Source organism: Trachypithecus francoisi, unplaced genomic scaffold (assembly GCF_009764315.1).
Source record: "Trachypithecus francoisi isolate TF-2019V2 unplaced genomic scaffold, Tfra_2.0 Lachesis_group0, whole genome shotgun sequence".
Classification (NCBI taxonomy): Eukaryota; Metazoa; Chordata; class Mammalia; order Primates; family Cercopithecidae; genus Trachypithecus; species Trachypithecus francoisi.
The window spans coordinates 53,716,681-53,736,622 of record NW_022681453.1 but is presented as its reverse complement, the minus strand read 5'-3'; the positions used below and the strand labels follow the sequence as shown (position 1 = coordinate 53,736,622).

Sequence of the window (19,942 nt, the reverse complement as noted above, 5' to 3'; positions counted from 1 at the left end):
GCAGTGGCACGAGCCCGGCTCACTGCAACCTCCGCCTCCTGGGTTCAAGCGATTTTCCTGCCTCAGTCTCCTGAGTAGCTGGGATTGCAGGTGCCTGCCACCACGTGTGGCCAATTTTTGTATTTTTAGTAGAGACAGGGTTTCACCATGTTGGCCAGGCTGGTCTCTAACTCCTGACCTCAAGTGATCCACCCGCCTCGGCCTCCCAAAGTGCTGGGATGACAAGCGTGAGCCACCGCGCCCAGCCAGTGTTGGGCTTTTTAAAAGTATGTGCACCTATTACTTTCCTACCAATAATATATAGACTATAAAACAAAACAAAAATTAGTACAAAAGGGCATACAATAAACATTACATCTCCTTGTCCAGAGGCAGCCAACTGCTGCTTCCAGGTCCTTATGGATATCCTTCCGGATCATGTGAGAGCCTACACATGCCTTAGTTTCCCAGGATTGTCTAAATTAAAGCATGTTAAGGATTTGGAATAGTGCTTTAGATGCATGACTGCATTTAATCCTCACCTCACAGGAGGTATTATCATCCTCCTCATTTCACATATGAGGGAACTGGGGTTCAGGGAGGTGATAAAACCTGCTCAAGGTCACGAAGGATATTAGTAGCAGAGCTAGGACTCAAACCCATTCAATCTGGCTTCAATAGACCTACACTATTAACTTCCTTAGCATTTACTGGGAGATGGGAGGTACCAAGGCAGGAAGCAGGAGCTGACCCCCACCTCGTCCGCGGGACTTGGCTCCTGGCTTCACAATCCAGATGTTGCGATCCCCTTCCATATCTATCTGGGGTACCACGGCCCGCAGCTGCTGCAGGATGTCCTCACAGCGCTGGACCTGAGTGTCGAGGTGCCTGAGTTCTGCCCCTTCGCTGTGGGGAAATGATGGAACTTGGGCAAGGCTGGACCTGGGACATGTGGGTGGAGAGGGCAAGGGGAGATATATTCCACCACCCCCACTGTCTTCCAGGCAGCCTCGGTCATGCCCTCCCTGCAGATATCCATAGGTCCCTTCCAAGCCTCCGGCCCCACCTTCAAGCCACCCCTGAAATCCTAACCTCCCCAGACTACACAAAAGGGAAAGGTTGATAAAATTCCATTAACTGCAAACCACCCCCTACTCCAACACTCCACCTGTGCCACTCCCATTCCTATTACATTAAAACTGTCTTTGACAGAATTTAATCTTTCCAGTTCCTAATGATAAAGCACCACTATGTGCCAGGCACTGTGACAAGGGCTTTCCATATATTTTCACTAATCCCCTCAAGGCCCTACCAGGGAAGTATTACTGGTACCCCACCCCCTACCCCCCGACTTTTTTTTTTTTTTTTTTGTGGAGACAGGGTCTTGGTCTGTCACCCAGGCTGAAGTGCACTGGTGAAACCATGGCTCACTGCACCCAGGAACTCCTAGGTCCAAGTTTCAGCCTCCCAAGTAGTTGGAATTATAGCCATATGCCACCACACCCAAGCTAATTTTTATTTTTGGCAGAGATGGGTCTTATTATGTTACCCAGACTGGTCTTGAATTCCTGGCCTCAGGCGATCCTCCTGCTCAGCCTCCCAAAGTGCTGGGATTGCAGGCATGAGATACCACACCCAGCACTAGTCCCATTTTAGAGAAATGTAAACTGGGCCAGGCACGGTGGCTCATGCCTGTAATCCCAGCACTTTGGGAGGCGGAGGCAGGCGGATCACCTGAAGTCAGGAGTTCGAGAACAGGCTGGCCGATATGGCAAAACCCTGTCTCTACTAAAAATACAAAAATTAGCCAGGCATGGTGGCAGGTGCCTGTAATCCCAGCTACTTGAGAGACTAAGGCAGGACAATCACTTGAACCAGGGAGGCAGAGGTTACAGTGAGCCAAGATCCCGCCACTGCACTCCAGCCTGGGCGGGTGACAGAGCAAGACTCGGTCTCAAAAAAATAAAATAAAATAAAATAAAAAGTAAACTGGGCCGGGCACAGTGGCTCACGCTTGTAATCCCAGCGCTTTGGGAGGCCGAGGTGGGCAGATCACAAGGTCAAGAGATCGAGACCATCCTGGCCAACATGGTGAAACTGTCTCTCCTAAAAATACAAAAATTAGCCGGGCGTGGTGGTGGGCACCTGTAATCCCAGCTACTCGTTAGGCTGAGGCAGGAGAATCACTTCAACCCAGGAGGCAGAGGTTGCAATGAGCCGAGATCATACCATTGCACTCCAGCCTGGGCAACAGAGCGAGACTCCATCTCAAAAAAAAAGTAAACTGAAGCTTTGAGAGTTAAGGGACTTACCCAAGGCCATACACCGAAAGCTGAGTGGTACAGCCGGGATTCAAACTCGGTCCTGTCTGATTCCTCCATGCATAGGTGCTTTTTGGGGTTCATTCCTCTCTTAATCTGCGCCTAATATTGGCTGATACAATGTTAGCCTAATTCCTTTCAAGCACATCTATATCACACCTCTTCTTGCTTTTCTCCCCATCATTTACCCCCACCTGACACATCTGCTTATTTGGTTATTGTCTGAATCCCCTAACTAGAATGTAAACTCCGTAAGAGCAGGAACATTTTTTGTAGTTGTTCTCTGCTGTAATCCCCATCCCCAAGCACCACACCTGGCACTCAGCAGGTACTCCCTAAAAGTTTGCTCAATGAATGAACGGTTGGCTCAGCAAGTACTTTGGTAGGAGCCTGCCTCAGCAACTGGGCTGCACAGACAGGGTTTCAGGGACAAAGAGTGACCCTGTTCTCTACAGGACAGAAAATGTCCTGAACTAAACCAAGTCACAAAATACACCAGATAGCTACCTCATCCAGAGTCTCCCATTTCTTTCCTTCTGAATGAATAGGACGGGAGCCTCCTATTCAGGGGAAGCTAACTCTGTAACACCTTAGCATCTTGAATGTTTCCAGTCATGGAGAACTTTCTCTTTTTTAAGGAGGAGGCAGCCTTAAAAAAGGGCAGTGCCAGGAACACTTCGGGGCAGTGCCAGGAACAAGGACAGCAAGATGTAGGGGGCTAGGCAAGGTCTCCCAGTAGTACTCACACCTATGTCCTGACAAACTTTTCTGTGGTCCGTAGCATGAAGTATCTGTTCAGTAATCTGTGATGTGGCTCAGGAAAGTATCACACAGGAGTGTAATTTGAAAAAGTATATTTGACATGACAATACGATTTTATAGTTAGTGAAAAGAAAAAACAAACAAACAAACAGTATTTTAATGAAAAGTCAACCTTGATGAAAACCTGGCTGGCTTAGTTCTTAAAATCCAGGATTAAAACAAACAAACAAAAAACTGGGTGTTTTTGTTTTTTTTTTTCCGAGACAGAGTCTCGCTCTGTTGCCCAGGCTGGAGTGCAATGGCGCGATCTCAGCTCACTGCAAGCTTCACCTGCCGGGTTCATGCCATTCTCCTGCCTCAGCCTCCCGAGTAGTTGGGACTACAGGTGCCCACCACCACACCTGGATACTTTTTTTGTATTTTTAGTAGAGACGGGGTTTCACCGTGTTAGCCAGGATGGTCTCGATCTCATGACCTGGGTAATCTGCCCGCCTCAGCCTCCCAAAGTGCTGGGATTACAGGTGTGAGCCACCACACCCGGCCACTAATTTTTGTATTTTTACAAAAGATGGGGTTTCACCATATTGGCCAGGCTGGTCTTGAACTCCTGACCTCATGATCCACCAGCCTTGGCCTCCCAAAGTGCTGGGATTACAGGCATGAGCCACTGCCCGAGTGGATTTGTTTTTTTAAAAAAGTTGAGAAGCATTAACAGTAAATATTGAATGAATTAGGCCGACCAAACAAAAAAAAAATTTTTTTTGTTTGTAGGCCCACCAAACAAAAATTTGCCAGGCCTGGTGGCACACACCTGTAGTCCCAGCTACTCAGGAGGCTGAGGTGGGAAAAATCACTTGAGCCTGGGAGGCAGAGGTTGCAGTGAGCCAAGATTGCACCACTGCACTCCAGCCTGGGTGACAAAGTAAGACCCTGTCTCAAAAAACTAAACTAAACTAAAATATTGAAGGAATGAATGAATGCTGGTCATTTGTACTGAACACTGTGTACGTGTGTTATATGATGCAATATTTTATGTAATCCCGACTTTAGAGAGATTCCTATAGCCCTCTAGAACTTGCCCCCACACACCAGAAATAAAAAGGACTCGTGCTTCATGACTAATGTTCGAAGTCTTGAAAATTCTTTTTTTTTTTTTTTTGTTTGAGACGGAGTCTCACTCTGTCACCCAGGCTGGAGTGCAGTGGCATGATCTCGGCTCACTGCAACCTCTGCCTCCCGGATTCAAGCAATTCTCCTGTCTCAGCCTTGGCCTCCCAAAGTGCTAGGATTACAGGCATGAGCCACCGCCCCGAGTGGATTTGTTTTCTTAACAAAGTTGAGAAGCATTAACAGTAAATATTGAACAAATTAGGCTGAGTGCAGTGGCTCACACTACTCAGTGGCTCCTGAGTAGGTGGGATTACAGGCATGTGCCACCATGCCAGTTAATTTTCATATGTTTAGTAGAGATGGGGTTTCGCCATATTGGCCAGGCTGGTCTCCAACTCCTGACCTCAAGTGATCTGCCCGCCTCCGCCTCCCAAAGTGCTGGGATTACAGGCGTGAGCCACCACGCCTGGCCACCTTGATAATTCTTAATTTAAGATGAGTAGCTTTACATTTTCCAGTAGCTGAAGAGAAAGTATTGGGCCACCTAAGTTATTTCCTGACATTTAGAAAAGATGCAATGAATTACTTGCTAATGATGTGGGTCTGCTGCTCATGTCATTCATTAGTTCTTCGGTTTCCTCTATTGAGTAATTAAATCTGTCCATTTGTTTCTGTTCTTGTTTCCCCTATTGAGCAATTAAATCTGTCAATTTCTTTCCCTTACCACCACCCCAGCTGAGATTCCTAGCACTCCCACCTGGCTTCCTGCAGGTCTCAAACCTTAAGCTGTGTCCCGGTTGAGAACAGGGGCTACGCTTCATTTCTGGTACCTGGCACAATGCTCGGCACGTTGGAGTTGCTCAAGAAATGCTTACTGTGTGTTCTGCCTTCAGGGCTGTTCTCCCTCCAGTTGCTCCTGCATGCTTCTCCTGAATGGAATCTCCCTAAAGCAGCACCAGGCCCACCTTGATCCTCCCTTCCCCCGCCTGAGAACTTTTTTCCAAAGTGTGTTCGGAAAACACTGCCCCAGGCCCGGCGCGGTGGCTCATGCCTGTAATCCCAGCACTTTGGGAGGCCGAGGAGGGCGAATCACGAGGTCAGGAGATCGAGACCATCCTGGCTAACATGGTGAAACCCCGTCTCTACTAAAAATATAAAAAATTAGCCAGGCGTGGTGGCGGGCGCCTGTAGTCCCAGCTACTGGGGAGGCTGAGGCAGGAGAATGGAGTGAACCCGGGAGGCGGAGCTTGCAGTGAGCCAAGATCGTGCCACTGCACTCCAGCCTGGGCGAAAGAGCGAGACTCCATCTCAAAAAAGAAAAAAAAAAAAAAAGAAAACACTGCCCCTCAGGATGCTTGGTGGGAGGCAGGGCAGGGTGGGAGCCTACAGAGAGAGTACAGGATACACTCTCTCTGCAGGCTTACACCACCCATAGATTCTGAAAAGTACTGCCCCAGGGAAGCCTCTTTAACTGCTTAATCCAGTGTTTTCCAAATGTGATGGACCACAAAATCCCTTTTTCCATAAAATCTACTTACTTCCTGGAGAATTAACATCCATACAACACACACTTTGGGCAATGTGCTGTCCATTTGGTGGCACAGGCCATGCTCTTAGAGACTATGCTATGCCAAGAACCAAGAAGAGTGGCCCAGACCCTATCATGGAGGCAGTGGGAGTCCTTGAGGGTTCCCAAGCAGAAGAAGGGCAGGGTAAATGAGCGGGAAGCTTGGGGAAGGGGTGGGGGCTGCCCGAGACAGAAAGGGCCTGTCTGTAAGCACCTGCCCACAGCCCAAAGTCCCAGCTGCAGGGGACTCACTGGACCACTTGGTAGTAGCGCTGGAGGAAGAGGGACCAGCCCTCGGGGGTGAGGTACAGTGGGGCCTCCAGGTCCTTGTCGATGTCCATGTGGGCCAGGTTGCTAAGGTACTCCTCGCACGCACACAGAGCTTCATCCACAAACTCTGGGGACACCGACACTGGGTTTTTCTCCTGTTTCTTGCGCTGCTTGTCTCCTGCACATAGGGAGGGGCCTGTCACGATCCCATATCAAGGCAGGTAACCTGACACATGCCACAGCCCCCATTGTCCTAAGGCCTGTCACTTACATGAGGCCCAGCACATACCTAGATAGATCCCTTACTGCCCTGGGATGTGTCACTTAGCTGAAGCTTTGCTCTAAATTCACTGCAACTCTAGCACTTGCCCCTGGCTCCCACTGTCCCAGGACCCGTCACTCACTTAAGACTCTGCCCTAAATGTCCCCAAGACCTCTGACAGCACCTATAACCTCTCTGCCCCTGGGACCTCTAACACACCTGAGGCTCTGCCTAAAATGCACCTGGGAGCCTTGGCCTATGTGAACCCAGTTATACATGAATACCCTCCCCCAAGTCTGACACAGCTTCTTAAGTCCACACAACAGAAATCCAGACCCACTCCCAGAATCCTGATACAGAGCTACAATCATTAGCCCACAGAAGCACTAACCTGTATGTGCACTGTGACTGCACAAGGCCCTGACACACCTGAAAGTGATTACAGAAACTGACCCTTCAGAAGACCTCCATGCACATCCACAGACCTGACTCACCCCGAACATCGCAGTGCACTGAAGACCCTGATATACAACTGAGGCCCTCAGACCCCTGCAGCCTGACCTATACCATAAAAGCTTAAGCACGGGGTCTCTAGCCACACCCAAGGTCCTTTTGCCCCTTATCCTGGCACACAACCAAGCCTTCCCTGTACGTGACACATGCAAGAGACAGTAATGGGGAGGTCTCCCTCTGGAAGAGGCAGGGATTTTCCTCCTTCCTGGAGAGCTGCCTCTACTTCCCTGAATCCCTCACTGATGGGTCCCTGGATTACAGGACTAGGAGCCTGGAGGCACGAGCTAAATCCAGAAAGGGAAAGGGCAGGCAGTGGTTGGGCTGGCATGCAATGATAGTGAGGGTTCCTCTTTGTCCCCCTCCATTCCAAGCTCTTCCTTATGTTCAGGCCTAAGCTGTTCTCAGGCCATGTGTAAAGCCCGGTTTCACTGCTTCCTCCTCCTCAGAGACCTGAGCTCCTCACAGGCAGGGACGGACCATGTCTTCTTAGTCTGCCCTCTCCAGGGTGCTTGGCCACATGCCAGGCCCATGGGAGGGCGGAATGAGGAGTGGATCAACTAACAAATGGATGGGAAGACAAGTGTCTAGGTACCTGGGACAGAAAAATGGATGAGTGGATGGACTGGACAACAAATAGGTAGTAGATAGGAGAATGGAATAGCAGGTAGGTAGATGGGTAGATGGATCTGTGGAAGGATAGGTAGGCAGGGAGTGGACAGATGGATGGGGAGTATGGAGCTGACGTCAGGTAGATGAATGAAGAGATTAACAATGGGTGACAGGTGGGAGGATGGAAGCATGAATGGAAGTGTGGGTGGGTGAATCGGTAGATCAGAGAGTAGGTGAATAAGTGGGTACATAGGTGAATGGATGAGTGGATGGATGGATGGATAGATAGATAGATGGGTAGATGTGAATCATACACAGATGTGTAAATGAACCAGTAGGTGGGTGGATGAATAGATAGGTAGAAGGGCAGATATGGGGAAGGGCAGCTGGGTGGAGGATAAATGGGTAGGAGAGTGGAGGTAATCACAGTACTTACCTGAGGCCTCTTCCTCTACTGCCTGGATAGGGTATGACTTCCACTCAGACTTCACCACCAGCTTGAGAACGTTGCGGGCAGCTGTCAGCCAGAAGTCCTCTGCTCCCAGGCCAGGGGATACCCTGCTCAGCCCCTAGGCTTGAGGCCTGTTCTGGTTCCAGAACCTGATCATGACTTGCCCCATTTTGGATCCAGAACCTGATCATGACTTGCCCCATTTTGGATCCAGAACCTGACTCTACCTTTTCGGACTCTAGAGCCTGAGTTTAGAACTTGCTCCTGTTTCAGGCCATGTACGGTGGCTTATGCCTATAATCTCAGCACTTTGGGAGGCCGAGGTGGGTGGATCACGAGGTCAGGAGATCGAGACCATCCTGGCTAACACAGTGAAACCCCGTCTCTACTAAAAATACAAAAAATTAGCTGGGTGTGGTGGTGGGCGCCTGTAATCCCAGCTACTAGGAAGGTTGAGGCAGAAGAATGGCATGAACCTGGGAGGCGGAGCTTGCAGTGAGCCAAGATCGAGCCACTGCACTCCAGTCTGGGTGACAGAGTGAGACTCCATCTCAAAAAAAAAAAAAAAGGCCGGGCGCGGTGGCTCAAGCCTGTAATCCCAGCACTTTGGGAGGCCGAGACGGGTGGATCACGAGGTCAGGAGATCGAGACCATCCTGGCTAACAGGGTGAAACCCCGTCTCTACTAAAAATACAAAAACTAGCCGGGCAAGGTGGCGGGCGCCTGTAGTCCCAGCTACTCGGGAGGCTGAGGCAGGAGAATGGCGTAAACCCGGGAGGCGGAGCTTGCAGTGAGCTGAGATCTGGCCACTGCACTCCAGTCTGGGCGACAGAGCGAGACTCCGCCTCAAAAAAAAAAAAAAAAAAAAAGGACTTGCTCCTGTTTCAGTTGTGGAACCAGACCCCAAATCTGACCTGACTTGGGTCATATTCTGCCTTCAGAATCTGGCTTGGACCCATTGTCTGATTTATTTCTTCTGTTCATCACCTACTTGTGATACTTACTCTATCGTGAGAACCAGACTGTGTCGTATTTCAGATTTTGAATGTAATTTAAACCTAGCATAGAATCTGGATCCAAATTCTAACCTGAATTTAGAACATATTGTGGAATTGGAACCTAGTCTGCCTTAGAAACCCAAAGCCTGCAGCCTTTTTTGGAACCCAATTCAACAAGTGGAACTTGATATAAGCCCGGAATCTGTTCTGGATTCCAAACTCAAGGGAGTGACCAACTTTTAGAACCTGCTCTAGAATATAAGCCAAGCTACCTGAGCTTTTCTGGAGGTCAGAGTTGACCAAGCTAAGAGGCTCATTAATGGAGGGCACCTTAGGGAAGGATAAGGATTGAGGGTGGAAAAGGAAATCTGCTGGGGCAGATGAGGACATGAAGAGAGGCCTGTCGCTCTCCAACATGAGCCAGAGCTTCAGCCCTGCTGCGTCAGCCTGAGGTCCAGGCATGGGGCTGGGGGTCTCCTTACCTATGAAGGCTTTTTTGTCATCCTCAGCCCCCAGGCGGTAGCAGCGTGGGAAGAAGGAGTTGGCATCAACCTCATCAAACCACGGCAAATTCCGGAGATTGAGACATAGACCCACCTACGGAGTTAGTGCTGAGAGGGCAGGGCAGGACTGCCCATACTCAGCACACACCCAGACAGCTCAGAAAGACCCTAACTAGATATGCTTTCAGAGCCTTGGCCCCACTTGCAAGGTCTGAGTTGCTCACATCTATCACCATATATTTGCCTGGGCAGTGTCCTTTGCCAAGAATGCCTGACGTTCCTCCTGTCCACCCTTTCACATTTTTTTTTTTTTTTTTTTGAGATGGACTCTCGCTCTGTTGCCCAGGCTGGAGTGCAGTGGCACGATCTCAGTTCACTGTCAAGTTCCGCCTCCCAGATTCATACCATTCTGCTGCCTCAGCCTCCAGAGTAGCTGGGACTACAGGCACCCAACACCACGCCCAGCTAATTTGTTGTATTTTTAGTAGAGACGGCATTTCACCGTGTCAGCCAGGATGGTCTCAATCTCCTGACTTGTGATCTGCCCGCCTCGGCCTCCCAAAGTGCTGGGATTACAGGTGTGAGCCACTGCGCCTGGCCCACTCTTTCACATTCTTTTTTTTTTTTTTTTTGAGACGGAGTCTCGCTCTGTCGCCCAGGCTGGAGTGCAGTGGCTGGATCTCAGCTCACTGCAAGCTCCGCCTCCTGGGTTCACGCCATTCTCCTGCCTCAGCCTCCTGAGTAGCTGGGACTACAGGCGCCCAACACCACGCCCGGCTAATTTTTTGTATTTTTTTAGTAGAGACGGTGTTTCACCGTGTTAGCCAGGATGGTCTCGATCTCCTGACCTCGTGATCCGCCCGTCTTGGCCTCCCAAAGTGCTGGGATTACAGGCTTGAGCCACCGCGCCCAGCCAACTCTTTCACATTCTTAAAGAGCTGCCAAGGCCAAGCACAGTAGTTTACACCTGTAATCCCAGCACTCTGGGAGGCTGAAGTAGGAGGACTGCTTGAGGCCAAGAGCAGCCTGGGCAACATAGCAAGATCTCACCTCTTAAAAATAGAACAAAACAAGAGCTGCTTCTTCTAGAATCCTTCCTAACCCACACCAATAATATAATGGCAGGTCATTATTATAAAGCCCTTCATCCTTGCCACAACCCCAGAAGATAGTCCTTACTGGTATTCTCACTGAAAGATGAGAAAACTGAGGCTCAGAGAGGTGAAGTCACTTGCTAAGAAACCCAGGTAAGTCTGGGCATGATGGCTCATGCCTGTAATCCCAGCACTTTGGGAAGCTGAAGTGGATCACCTGAGGTCATGAGTTCAAGACCAGCTTGGCCAACAGGATGAAACGCCGTTTCTACTAAAAAATACAAAAATCAGCCAGGTGTGGTGACACATACCTGTAGTCCCAGCTACTCAGGAGGCTGAGGCAGAAGAATTGCTTGAACCTGGGGGCAGAGATTGCAGTGGGCAGAGATTGCACCACTGCATTCCAGCCTGGGAGACGGAGTGAGACTCCACTCAAAAAAAAAGAAACCCAGGTAAGACAGAATGGGTTCAATAGCCAGATATCTTCTGCTTAGGAGGTTAAGAGTCTGCTTGCTCACTGTCGGCCGGGCGCGGTGGCTCAAGCCTGTAATCCCAGCACTTTGGGAGGCCGAGACGGGCGGATCACGAGGTCAGGAGATCGAGATCATCCTGGCTAACACGGTGAAACCCCGTCTCTACTAAAAATACAAAAAAAAAACTAGCCGGGCGGGGTGGTGGGCGCCTGTAGTCCCAGCTACTCGGGAGACTGAGGCAGGAGAATGGCGTGAACCCGGGAGGCGGAGCTTGCAGGGAGCTGAGATCCGGCCACTGCACTCCAGCCTGGGCGACAGAGCAAGACTCCGTCTCAAAAAAAAAAAAAAAAAAGAGTCTGCTTGCTCACTGTCATTGGTTTGGTGATTGTTCTACCTCCAGACCCATTTGAATGCTGGAGCCCATTTTAGTCACTATATCTACACATGCCAGATACGGTACAGGGGCTGGATTTGAACCAGCCAGATGCTGGTCAGACTCCAAATCTTCTGAATTATATACTTCCCCTTGCCCTGAGAATTTCCTCTTACTAACAAGGAGAGCAGGGAGGAGGGCTGCCAGCCCAAGGGCGGGGAGTTGGAGGCTGCCCTGCCTGCACCTCTAGGGAGCCCACCTTTGTGGTAAAGGAGCCAGCCCGCGCGTAGTGGTTTATCATCTGATCCTTGGAGAGGAAGCGACAGTCAAGCACATCTCGCCGGGTGGTCCAGATGAAGTAGGGGGTCTCATTCTGAACCATGCGGGACTGGGGAGACAGGGAGGAGACAGAAACACAGAGGCCAGTGTGGGTAGCAGGGCCTAAGGCAGCCTCTCCCTGCCCTGCTGAGCAGGGTGGGTGAACAGGAAGGAGAGGATGCTTCCAAGGTGGACTCTAGCCCACACATCATCTTTGTGTAAGTCAAGATTTCTCTTCCTCCAGGGCACAGGTGGGCAGAGGCCAAGCCAGTGTTTCAGGCTCCTTTTGGCCTTAGGGATGCCAAAGACTCCCTTCTGCCTCCCTTTGTCACTGCTTAAGGTGTCATATGAGGCTTGTCATTCTCAGCCCCCAGGCGGTGGCAGCGTGAGAAGAAGGAGTTGGCATTAGCCTCATCAAACCACGGCAAATTCCAAAGACTGAGACATAGACCCAACTATGGAGTTAGCTGCTGAGGGGGCAGGGCCCCTAAGGGTGTCCCCAAGCAGTGACAAAGCTGCACAACTGAATGTCACATTTTCTTCTGGCCCATGGTCATCAGTGACTTGCCCAGGGGCAGGACAGTGACTCCAAGCTGATGGGCACACAGCCTGTGACAAAGGCTCTCTCATGGACCCCACCTCTCTCCATCCTTCCTACAATTCTGAGAGGTGGGATAATTATTCATAACTAATGTCAGCACATGCTGGGCCCTGCTCTAAGCACTTTCCATGCCAATTCATTCAAGGTTCACCACAGTTCTACGTGGTAGGTGCTAAGGTAATCTCCATTTTGCAGATGAGGAAACTGAGGCATAGGAAGACAAGCGACTTGCCCAAGGGCTCATGAGATTGACCCATATGAAGCTGCCAATATTCAGCCATTCCTGACACAGAGAAATGGCTTTTTTTTTTTTTTTGAGATGGAGTCTGATTCTGTCACCCAGGCTGGAGTGCAGTGGCATGATTTTGGCTCACTGCAACCTCCGTCTCCTGGGTTCAAGTGATTCTTCTGCCTCAGCTTCTCTAGTAGCTGGAATTACAGGTGTGTGCCACCAGACCCAGATAATTTTTTTCTTTTTTTTAAATATTTTTAGTAGAGACGGGGGTTTCACCATGCTCCCCAGGCTGGTCTCGAACTCCTGACCTCAAATAAGCCACTCACCTTGGCCTCCCAAAGTGTTGTGATTACAGGCATGACCCACTATGCCTGGCCAGAAATGGCAATTTTATATAGTTGACCTCAGTAAGTGGCACTACCAAGATGCAAACCCAAGTACCCTCACCTCAACATGCATGTCCTCCACATCATCACACCCGACTCTTTCAGCTTTTTTTTTTTTTTTTCAGATGAAGTTATCGCTTGTTCTGTCACCCAGGCTGAAGTGCAGTGGTGTGATTTCAGCTCACTACAACCTCCATCTCCTAAGTTCAAGCAATTCTCATGCCTCACCCTCCCGAGTAGCTGGGATTACAGGTGCCCGCCACCATGCCTGGCTAATTTTTGTATTTTTATTTTATTTTTGAGACAGAGTCTTGCTCTGTCGCCCAGGCTGGAGTGCAGTGGCGTGATCTCAGCTCACTGCAACCTTCGCTACCCAGATTCAAGCAATTCTCCTGCCTCAGCCGCCCAAGTAGCTGTGATTACAGGCATACACCACTACACCCAGGTAATTTTTATATTTTTTTAATAGAGACAGGATTTCACCATGGTGGCCAGGTTGGTCTTGAACTCCTGACCTCAGGTGATCCGTCAGCCTCGGTCTCCCAAAGTGCTGGGATTACAGGCGTGAGCTACTGTGCCCGGCCTTTATTTTATTTTTTATTTTTACTTTTATTTTTATTTTTTATTTTATTTTTTTTTGAGACGGAGTCTCGCTGTGTCGCCCAGGCTAGAGTGCAGTGGCCGGATCTCAGCTCACTGCAAGCTCCACCTCCCGGGTTTACGCCATTCTCCTGCCTCAGCCTCCCGAGTAGCTGGGACTACAGGCGCCCACCACCTCGCCCGGCTAGTTTTTTGTATTTTTTAGTAGAGACGGGGTTTCACCGTGTTAGCCAGGATGGTCTCGATCTCCTGACCTTGTGATCCGCCCGTCTCAGCCTCCCAAAGTGCTGGGATTACAGGCTTGAGCCACCGCGCCCGGCCTATTTTTATTTTTTGAGACAGAGTCTTACTCTGTTGCCCAGGCTGGGATGCAGTCGTGTGATCTCAGTTCACTGCAACCTCCACCTCCTGGGTTCAAGCGATTCTGCTGCCTCAGCTTCCTGAGTAGTTGGGATTACAGGCGCCTGCCACCACACCCGGCTAATTTTTTTTTTTTTTCCAGCAGAGATGGGTTTTCACCATGTTGGCCAGGCTGGTCTCGAACTCCTAACCTCAAGGGATCCGCCCTCCTCAGCCTCCCAAAGTACTAGGATTACAGGCATAAGCCACCCTACTCCGCCTCTTCCAGAGCTTTTTAAGCCCTTCCTTCCTACCTTCTACTTACCAAAAGCAGAGGGAGAAAGTGAACTATGGGGTTTTTATTTGAAGGGGGAGTTACCATGCATGGAGGCTGTGCTGGCATCTGGTATGACCTAGCAGAGCTCTGAATCGCAAGCCAGATGGGACACAGGCCTGATGTGTCCCTCCCCACTCTGCGGCCCTATCCAGCCTTTATTCACTTATTTCTTTTTTAGAGATAGAGTCTTGCTTTGTTGCTCAGGCTGGAGTGCAGTGGTGCGATCATCGCTCACTGCAGCCTGTAATTCCCGGGTTCAAGCGATCCTCCCACCTTAGCCTCCCAAGTAGATGGGACTACAGGAACATGCCACCACACCCGGATAATGTTTTTCTACCTTTTTTTGTAAAGACTGAGTCTTACTATGTTGCCCAGGCTAGTCTTGAACTCCTAGCCTCAAGTGATCCTCCCACCTTGGCCTCCTGAGTAGCTGGGACCACAGGCGTGAGCCACCATGCCCAGCTCTATCCAGCCTTTAAAGAAGCAGTTTTTACTACAGATAGGGAAACTGTGGCTCAGAGAAAGAAAGGACTAGTCTGAGGTCACCCAGCTGGACACCAATGCTCTCCCACTAAGCAGGCAGCCCCTGCTTCATCTTGTCCCCCAGGGCCCTCACCATCAGAGCGTGTGTTCCATCTAGGTCATCAAATTTCAGTAAATCATCCAAGTCGAACAGCTGTGGTGGCTGGAACTCCTCATCCTCATCTTCATCCTCTGTGGATGCAGAGCCCAGAGCTGATGAGTTTCCTCTCCCTGCCCCATAGTCCATAAGGCCTCAACCCTGGGACAGTGGGACTCAGGAGGGACAGCTGTGGAAAGGGAGGGAACCACTCACCATCCTCAGTGGTGTCACTGTCACACATCACTGAGCTATCCAGATCCTTTTGGGGTGGCAGCAGGGTGGGGCCTGAGCGATGGACCATCTTCTTCTCCACCCAGCCCCTCCGGCGCAAGAGACACCGGATCACCGGGTAGCAGCCTTGGATTGTAAAGATCTTCTTCTGCTGCAAGGTGAGAGATGGATACTTCTTCAATAAGTATTGCATAAGTGTCAGACATAGGGGATATAAAGGTGAACCAGATAATATGGACACTGCCATCAGGAAATTTTTATATTCCAGTAGGAGAAATAAACAGACTATACATAAGTAGAGAAATAAATATGCATGGTAATAATAATAGCAATGGCTACTATTTATTGAGGACCTACTACGTGCTGAGCACTTACATGCATTACTAACAATACTATGCGTTTTTGTTTTGTTTTGTTTGAGATAGGGTCTCACTCTGTTGCCCAGGCTGGAGTGTAGTGGCACAATTTCGGCTCACTGCACCCTCTTCCTCCTGGGTTCAAGTGGTTCTCCTACCTCAGCCTCCTTGAGTACCTGGGATTACAAGTGTGCACCACCATGCCCAGATTTTTTTTTTTGAGACGGAGTCTTCCTCTGTCACCCAGGCTGGAATAGCATGATCTTGGCTCACTGCAACCTCCACCTCCCGGGTTCAAGTGATTCTCCTGCCGCAGCCTCCACAGTAGCTGGGAGTACAGGTGTGTGTCACTACACCCAGCTAATTTTTGTACTTTTAGTAGAGACGAGGTTTCACCATATTTGCCACACTGGTCTCAAACTCCTGACTTTAGGTGATCCACCCACCTTGGCCTCCCAAAGTGCTGGAATTACAGGCATCAGCTACCGCATCTGGCGCCCAGATAATTTTTATATTTTTTGGTAGAGACTGGTTTTCACTGTGTTGGCCAGGCTGGTCTTGAACTCCTGGCCTCAAGTGATCCTCCTGCCTTGGCCTCCCAAAATGCTGAGATTACAGGTGTCAGCCACCTTGCCCGGCCAATACTATGCATTTTTATTAGATACTGTTATCTCCATTTTACTGGCTATGAAACAGAGGCATAGAGAAGTTGAGCAGGGTGCCTGAGGCCCCACAGTGGTTAAGCAAAAGAGCAGGGATTTACATCCTGGCAGTTTGGCTCCAGAAACTGCATACTTAATGGGATCCAGATAAACTATTTAGAAATACATGGTCAGGGAAGGTTGAAAGGAAGCCATGAATTTACAGAGCTGGGAAATGGCGATTCAGGCAGAGGGGAAAGCATGTGCAAAGGCCTTGAGGCTGGAGAGAGGTCAGAAGGAACTGAAGGGGCCAGGTGCGGTGGCTCAAGCCTGTAATCCCAGCACTTTGGGAGGCCGAGACGGGCGGATCACGAAGTCAGAAGATTGAGGCCATCCTGGCTAACATGGTGAAACCCCGTCTCTACTAAAAAATACAAAAAGAAAAAAACTAGCCGGGCGAGGTGGCGGGCACCTGTAGTCCCAGCTACTCGGGAGACTGAGGCAGGAGAATGGCGTGAACCCGGGAGGCGGAGCTTGCAGTGAGCCGAGATCCGGCCACTGCACTCCAGCCTGGGCGACAGCGCGAGACTCCGTCTCAAAAAAAAAAAAAAAAAGAAGGAACTGAAGGGAGACCAGAGAGAGTAGAGCATGGAAAATGATGGGGAAAGCCCCAGAGGAGGTAGGCAGTGGCTAGACTGTGGAAGGCCTGCAGGCCTCGGAACGGACTTGGATTTCATACTAAGAGTGTCGTGAGCAAAAAAGGCAGGGAGTCTTTCCAGGCTTGACTTGCTGCTGTATGGCAAAAAGATGAGGGGACAGGATGGAGGCAGACCAGTTAGGAGGCTGTCATGGTTTGCCTAGGAGAGAAATCACAATTACTATAATGAAGGTGGTTATATCACAGACTGGAGAAGGTGCTAGAGTTGAGAATCGTTTTGGAGGTGGAGATGACAAGTGGTTTTGCTGATGGGATTAGACCTGTGGGTGAAGAAACAGAAAGATGATTTTCTGGCATGAGGAACTGAGAGATGGGAAAGACCAGAGACTGGGAGGACAACAGGTTTGGGCAGGAAGATCAAAGTCTGGTTTGGGACATGAATTTGAAATGCTTGTTAAGTTTTCTGGGTGTAGATGATAGGTAGGGGGCTGGATCTACGGGATGTGGAGTTCGAGGCTGGGCTGGAAGGGGCACAGAGGGGGTGCAGCACACTGACTGGACTCAGCCAAGGACACAGCCAAAGGAGACAGACCTGGGGAAGGGGTCAGGGGGCCCCAACCTTCAAAGGCCACTGAAAAGCGGCAGCCAAAACGAGGAGCGTGCAGTCAGACAGCCAAGGGGAAGAGTGTGTGGGGCAGCGGTGTACAAAGATACAGGGTGCCCAACCGAGATCAAAACAGAAAGGCACTGCTGGGTTTGGCTCCCTGGAACTCACCAGGCACCTTGATTAGAGTGGGACATCACAGGGAACCAGAGTGGAGGGAGCCCAGAAGTTTGGTGCTGAATGGGTAAATGGGGAGGTAGCTGAAGATGGGTGTGGTGGTTGAGGGTTTTTGCTGTTGTTTTTTCTTTTTCTTTTGTTTTTTAAGGATATAAGAAAACAGCGCAGGGAGACAGGTTGAGCCGCTCCCAGGGCCCTTTCTAAGTGCCCCCGCCCCTCCTCTGACCTTGACAGCTCTCTCCACATAGATTTTGGCGTTTCTGAGCCGGTTCATGTGAGACGCCTTGGAGGATCCTCGCCAGAGGACCGGGAAACCTGCAGAAAGATGCGGAATAGGGGCGGGGTAGACTGGGCCTGGGCCTAGGGTCCCGGCCTAGGATCTTTTCTGGCCGCCGATAGCCACGCCTCTTCTCTGCCTCCCGCCTTCATCCGGATGTCCACCCTTGGCCGCTCTTCTCCCGACCCCCATTCCCTCCCTCCACCCCAGCATCTTGTCGTCCTCGCAGCCGCTGTAGGCCAGAGCGAACGGGCTGCACGGGGCCTCACCATCCTGCGGAGAGGGGTCATCCAGGACCGGGGTGTGCGGGGGGCCGAGGGGGCGGGGATCCGCGGCGCCCTGGGCGTGGGTGCCTGGGACCAGCGTCTTGAAGGCGCGGCCGAGGCGGCGCGCAGGGGCGGGGCTGCCCGCCTGCCATCTACCGCCTGCGTGACCCTCCTCGGGCTGGGCGGAGGCAGGGCCGGACCATGGCAGCCTCCAGGGTGGACGGAACTCGGAGAGGTGGGCCGAAGGGAAACTGGTGCGTGGCTCGAGCGGATGTGGCTTTCGCAGCCAGTTGCACATGGGGCCGCCCCCCTGGCGGTACCAGGAGGCCGAGCCCCGGCGCCCGGGCCCCAGCTCCCCAGCGCTCAGGAGCAGCTGCGCGTCGGGGCCCTGCATGCGCCCCTCGCCGCGCTCGCCCTCCCAGCACCCCTGATCCCGCCTCCCCTCCGCGTCGCCGCCTCCTCTCCCGGGAAGGTCCTGCCTAGGCTCGAGCCTTGTCCTCCGTTCCAAGCCCCGCCCCGTTTGCTATTGCCTTGGAAACCATTCCCGGGACACCATCAGACCGCTCGGGGTTGGTTGGGGGCTGCAGTGGGCCCCGGGGCAGTCAAGCGAGGGCTTCCTCAGGACCTGGGGCCTCACCCAGACCCTTGATGAGCGGGGCACTGAAGGCGGAAGAGAGCACTGAGCCCCAGTTAGTGTCGCGGTTCCTTATCCAGTACTTCCTGGTGCCACCGGCCCTGGGGTTTGAGCGATTCTACAGTATTTATAGGCGCTAGCAAATGTCTCCTGACCTCATGGAGCTTACAGCCCAGTGAGGGGAATAAAAAGTAACAAAGGAAGGGAATAGTTACAGGTATAATAAGGGCAATGAACAAGCAGAGGTGAAACCAGGAAGAGGGCGCATTTTAGATAAAGTGGAGGTAGAGGATGTCCTCTCTGAAGAGGTGATACATTTAAGCTGAAGATGTAAATGTAAGGAGTCAGGAGTCACCAGGGAAAGGGGAGCAACAGCACTTCAGGGAACAAACAGTCCCAGCAACAGCCCTGAGAAGGGTTAAGAACCCTTGTGCGAACTACAAGACAGCCAGAGTGGCTGGAGTCTGGTTAGGCCAGATCAGACCTGCCGGGCCTGGCAGATGGGCCTAGCGTAAGGTCCTTAGGGAGGGCAGCATATGGGGGTAACACAAAAGTGCAGAGCACACCCTCCCCAGGAACTTGGAAATGGAAAAACTGATCATCATTTGAGTCAACTGTGAAAGAAATGTAATAAATCAGAACAGTTATGCCTGGCCCCCAGGCTGACTGTAAGCAATCTTTTTGGAAGCACTGGCAAAGTATTATCCTCAAAAGTCACAGGGGAGATAAGGTTCCAAGATGTTAAACAATTTGCCTCAAATCACAGAGCAGAGGCAGCATTGCAACCCTGGTCTGACTCCAAAGCCTGTCTCTTAAACACCTGTATGTTACCACGCAGGTTGCCTGTTAGTCACAGAAGGACCACATAGGGACAGTTTGAGAGGCCAACTCTAGCAGTGCCCATGCAGGCAGAGTTGAAGAGAGTACCCTGGTCAGAGCCCAGCTTTGTTAGTCACTGGGTAGATGTGCTCTTAAGAGTGAAGGTGGATCCCCCACCTTCCTGTCCAGCTGACCCCAACCCCCCTTTAGCTGTTGGCTGGACTTCCCAAAAGGCACATCCCCAGGAGAGGTGATTTAGGGAATTTGGACCCTGGGAGAGAGATACGTGACAAATGAGGGTTGTGGCTGGCTCACCCAGGCAATGCTGTCCTGTGAGGGTTGTTGAGTGACCAGCTGCTATACCCTATTAGTCACCCAGTTTCACTGTGACCACCTTTAACATTCGCTGCAAAGCTAGAACATAACCATGTGCCCTGGAGGAGGGAACATCTAATTCAGAGGGGTAGTGAGGTAGGTCACAGAGGAAATGTCATAAAGGGGATGATAACACTTGGGGAGGATGAGGCGGGAGGATCACCCAAGGCAGCCCAGGCAA

General features: G+C 51.0%; 1 protein-coding gene across 1 annotated transcript in view; it reads right to left on the bottom strand.

Annotated features, from left to right (window-relative positions):
- TTLL3 (tubulin tyrosine ligase like 3) overlaps positions 1-19,242 on the bottom strand; it is a 29,980-nt gene extending 10,738 nt beyond the window's left edge. The window contains 8 exon segments of the mRNA XM_033210585.1: positions 737-885; positions 5,992-6,187; positions 7,830-7,928; positions 9,325-9,439; positions 14,718-14,815; positions 14,937-15,105; positions 17,617-17,705; positions 17,937-19,242. Coding sequence (XP_033066476.1) covers positions 737-885; positions 5,992-6,187; positions 7,830-7,928; positions 9,325-9,439; positions 14,718-14,815; positions 14,937-15,105; positions 17,617-17,705; positions 17,937-18,327 — 1,306 coding nt within the window. The 5' untranslated portion in view covers positions 18,328-19,242.
- Positions 19,243-19,942: the final 700 nt, after the last annotated feature.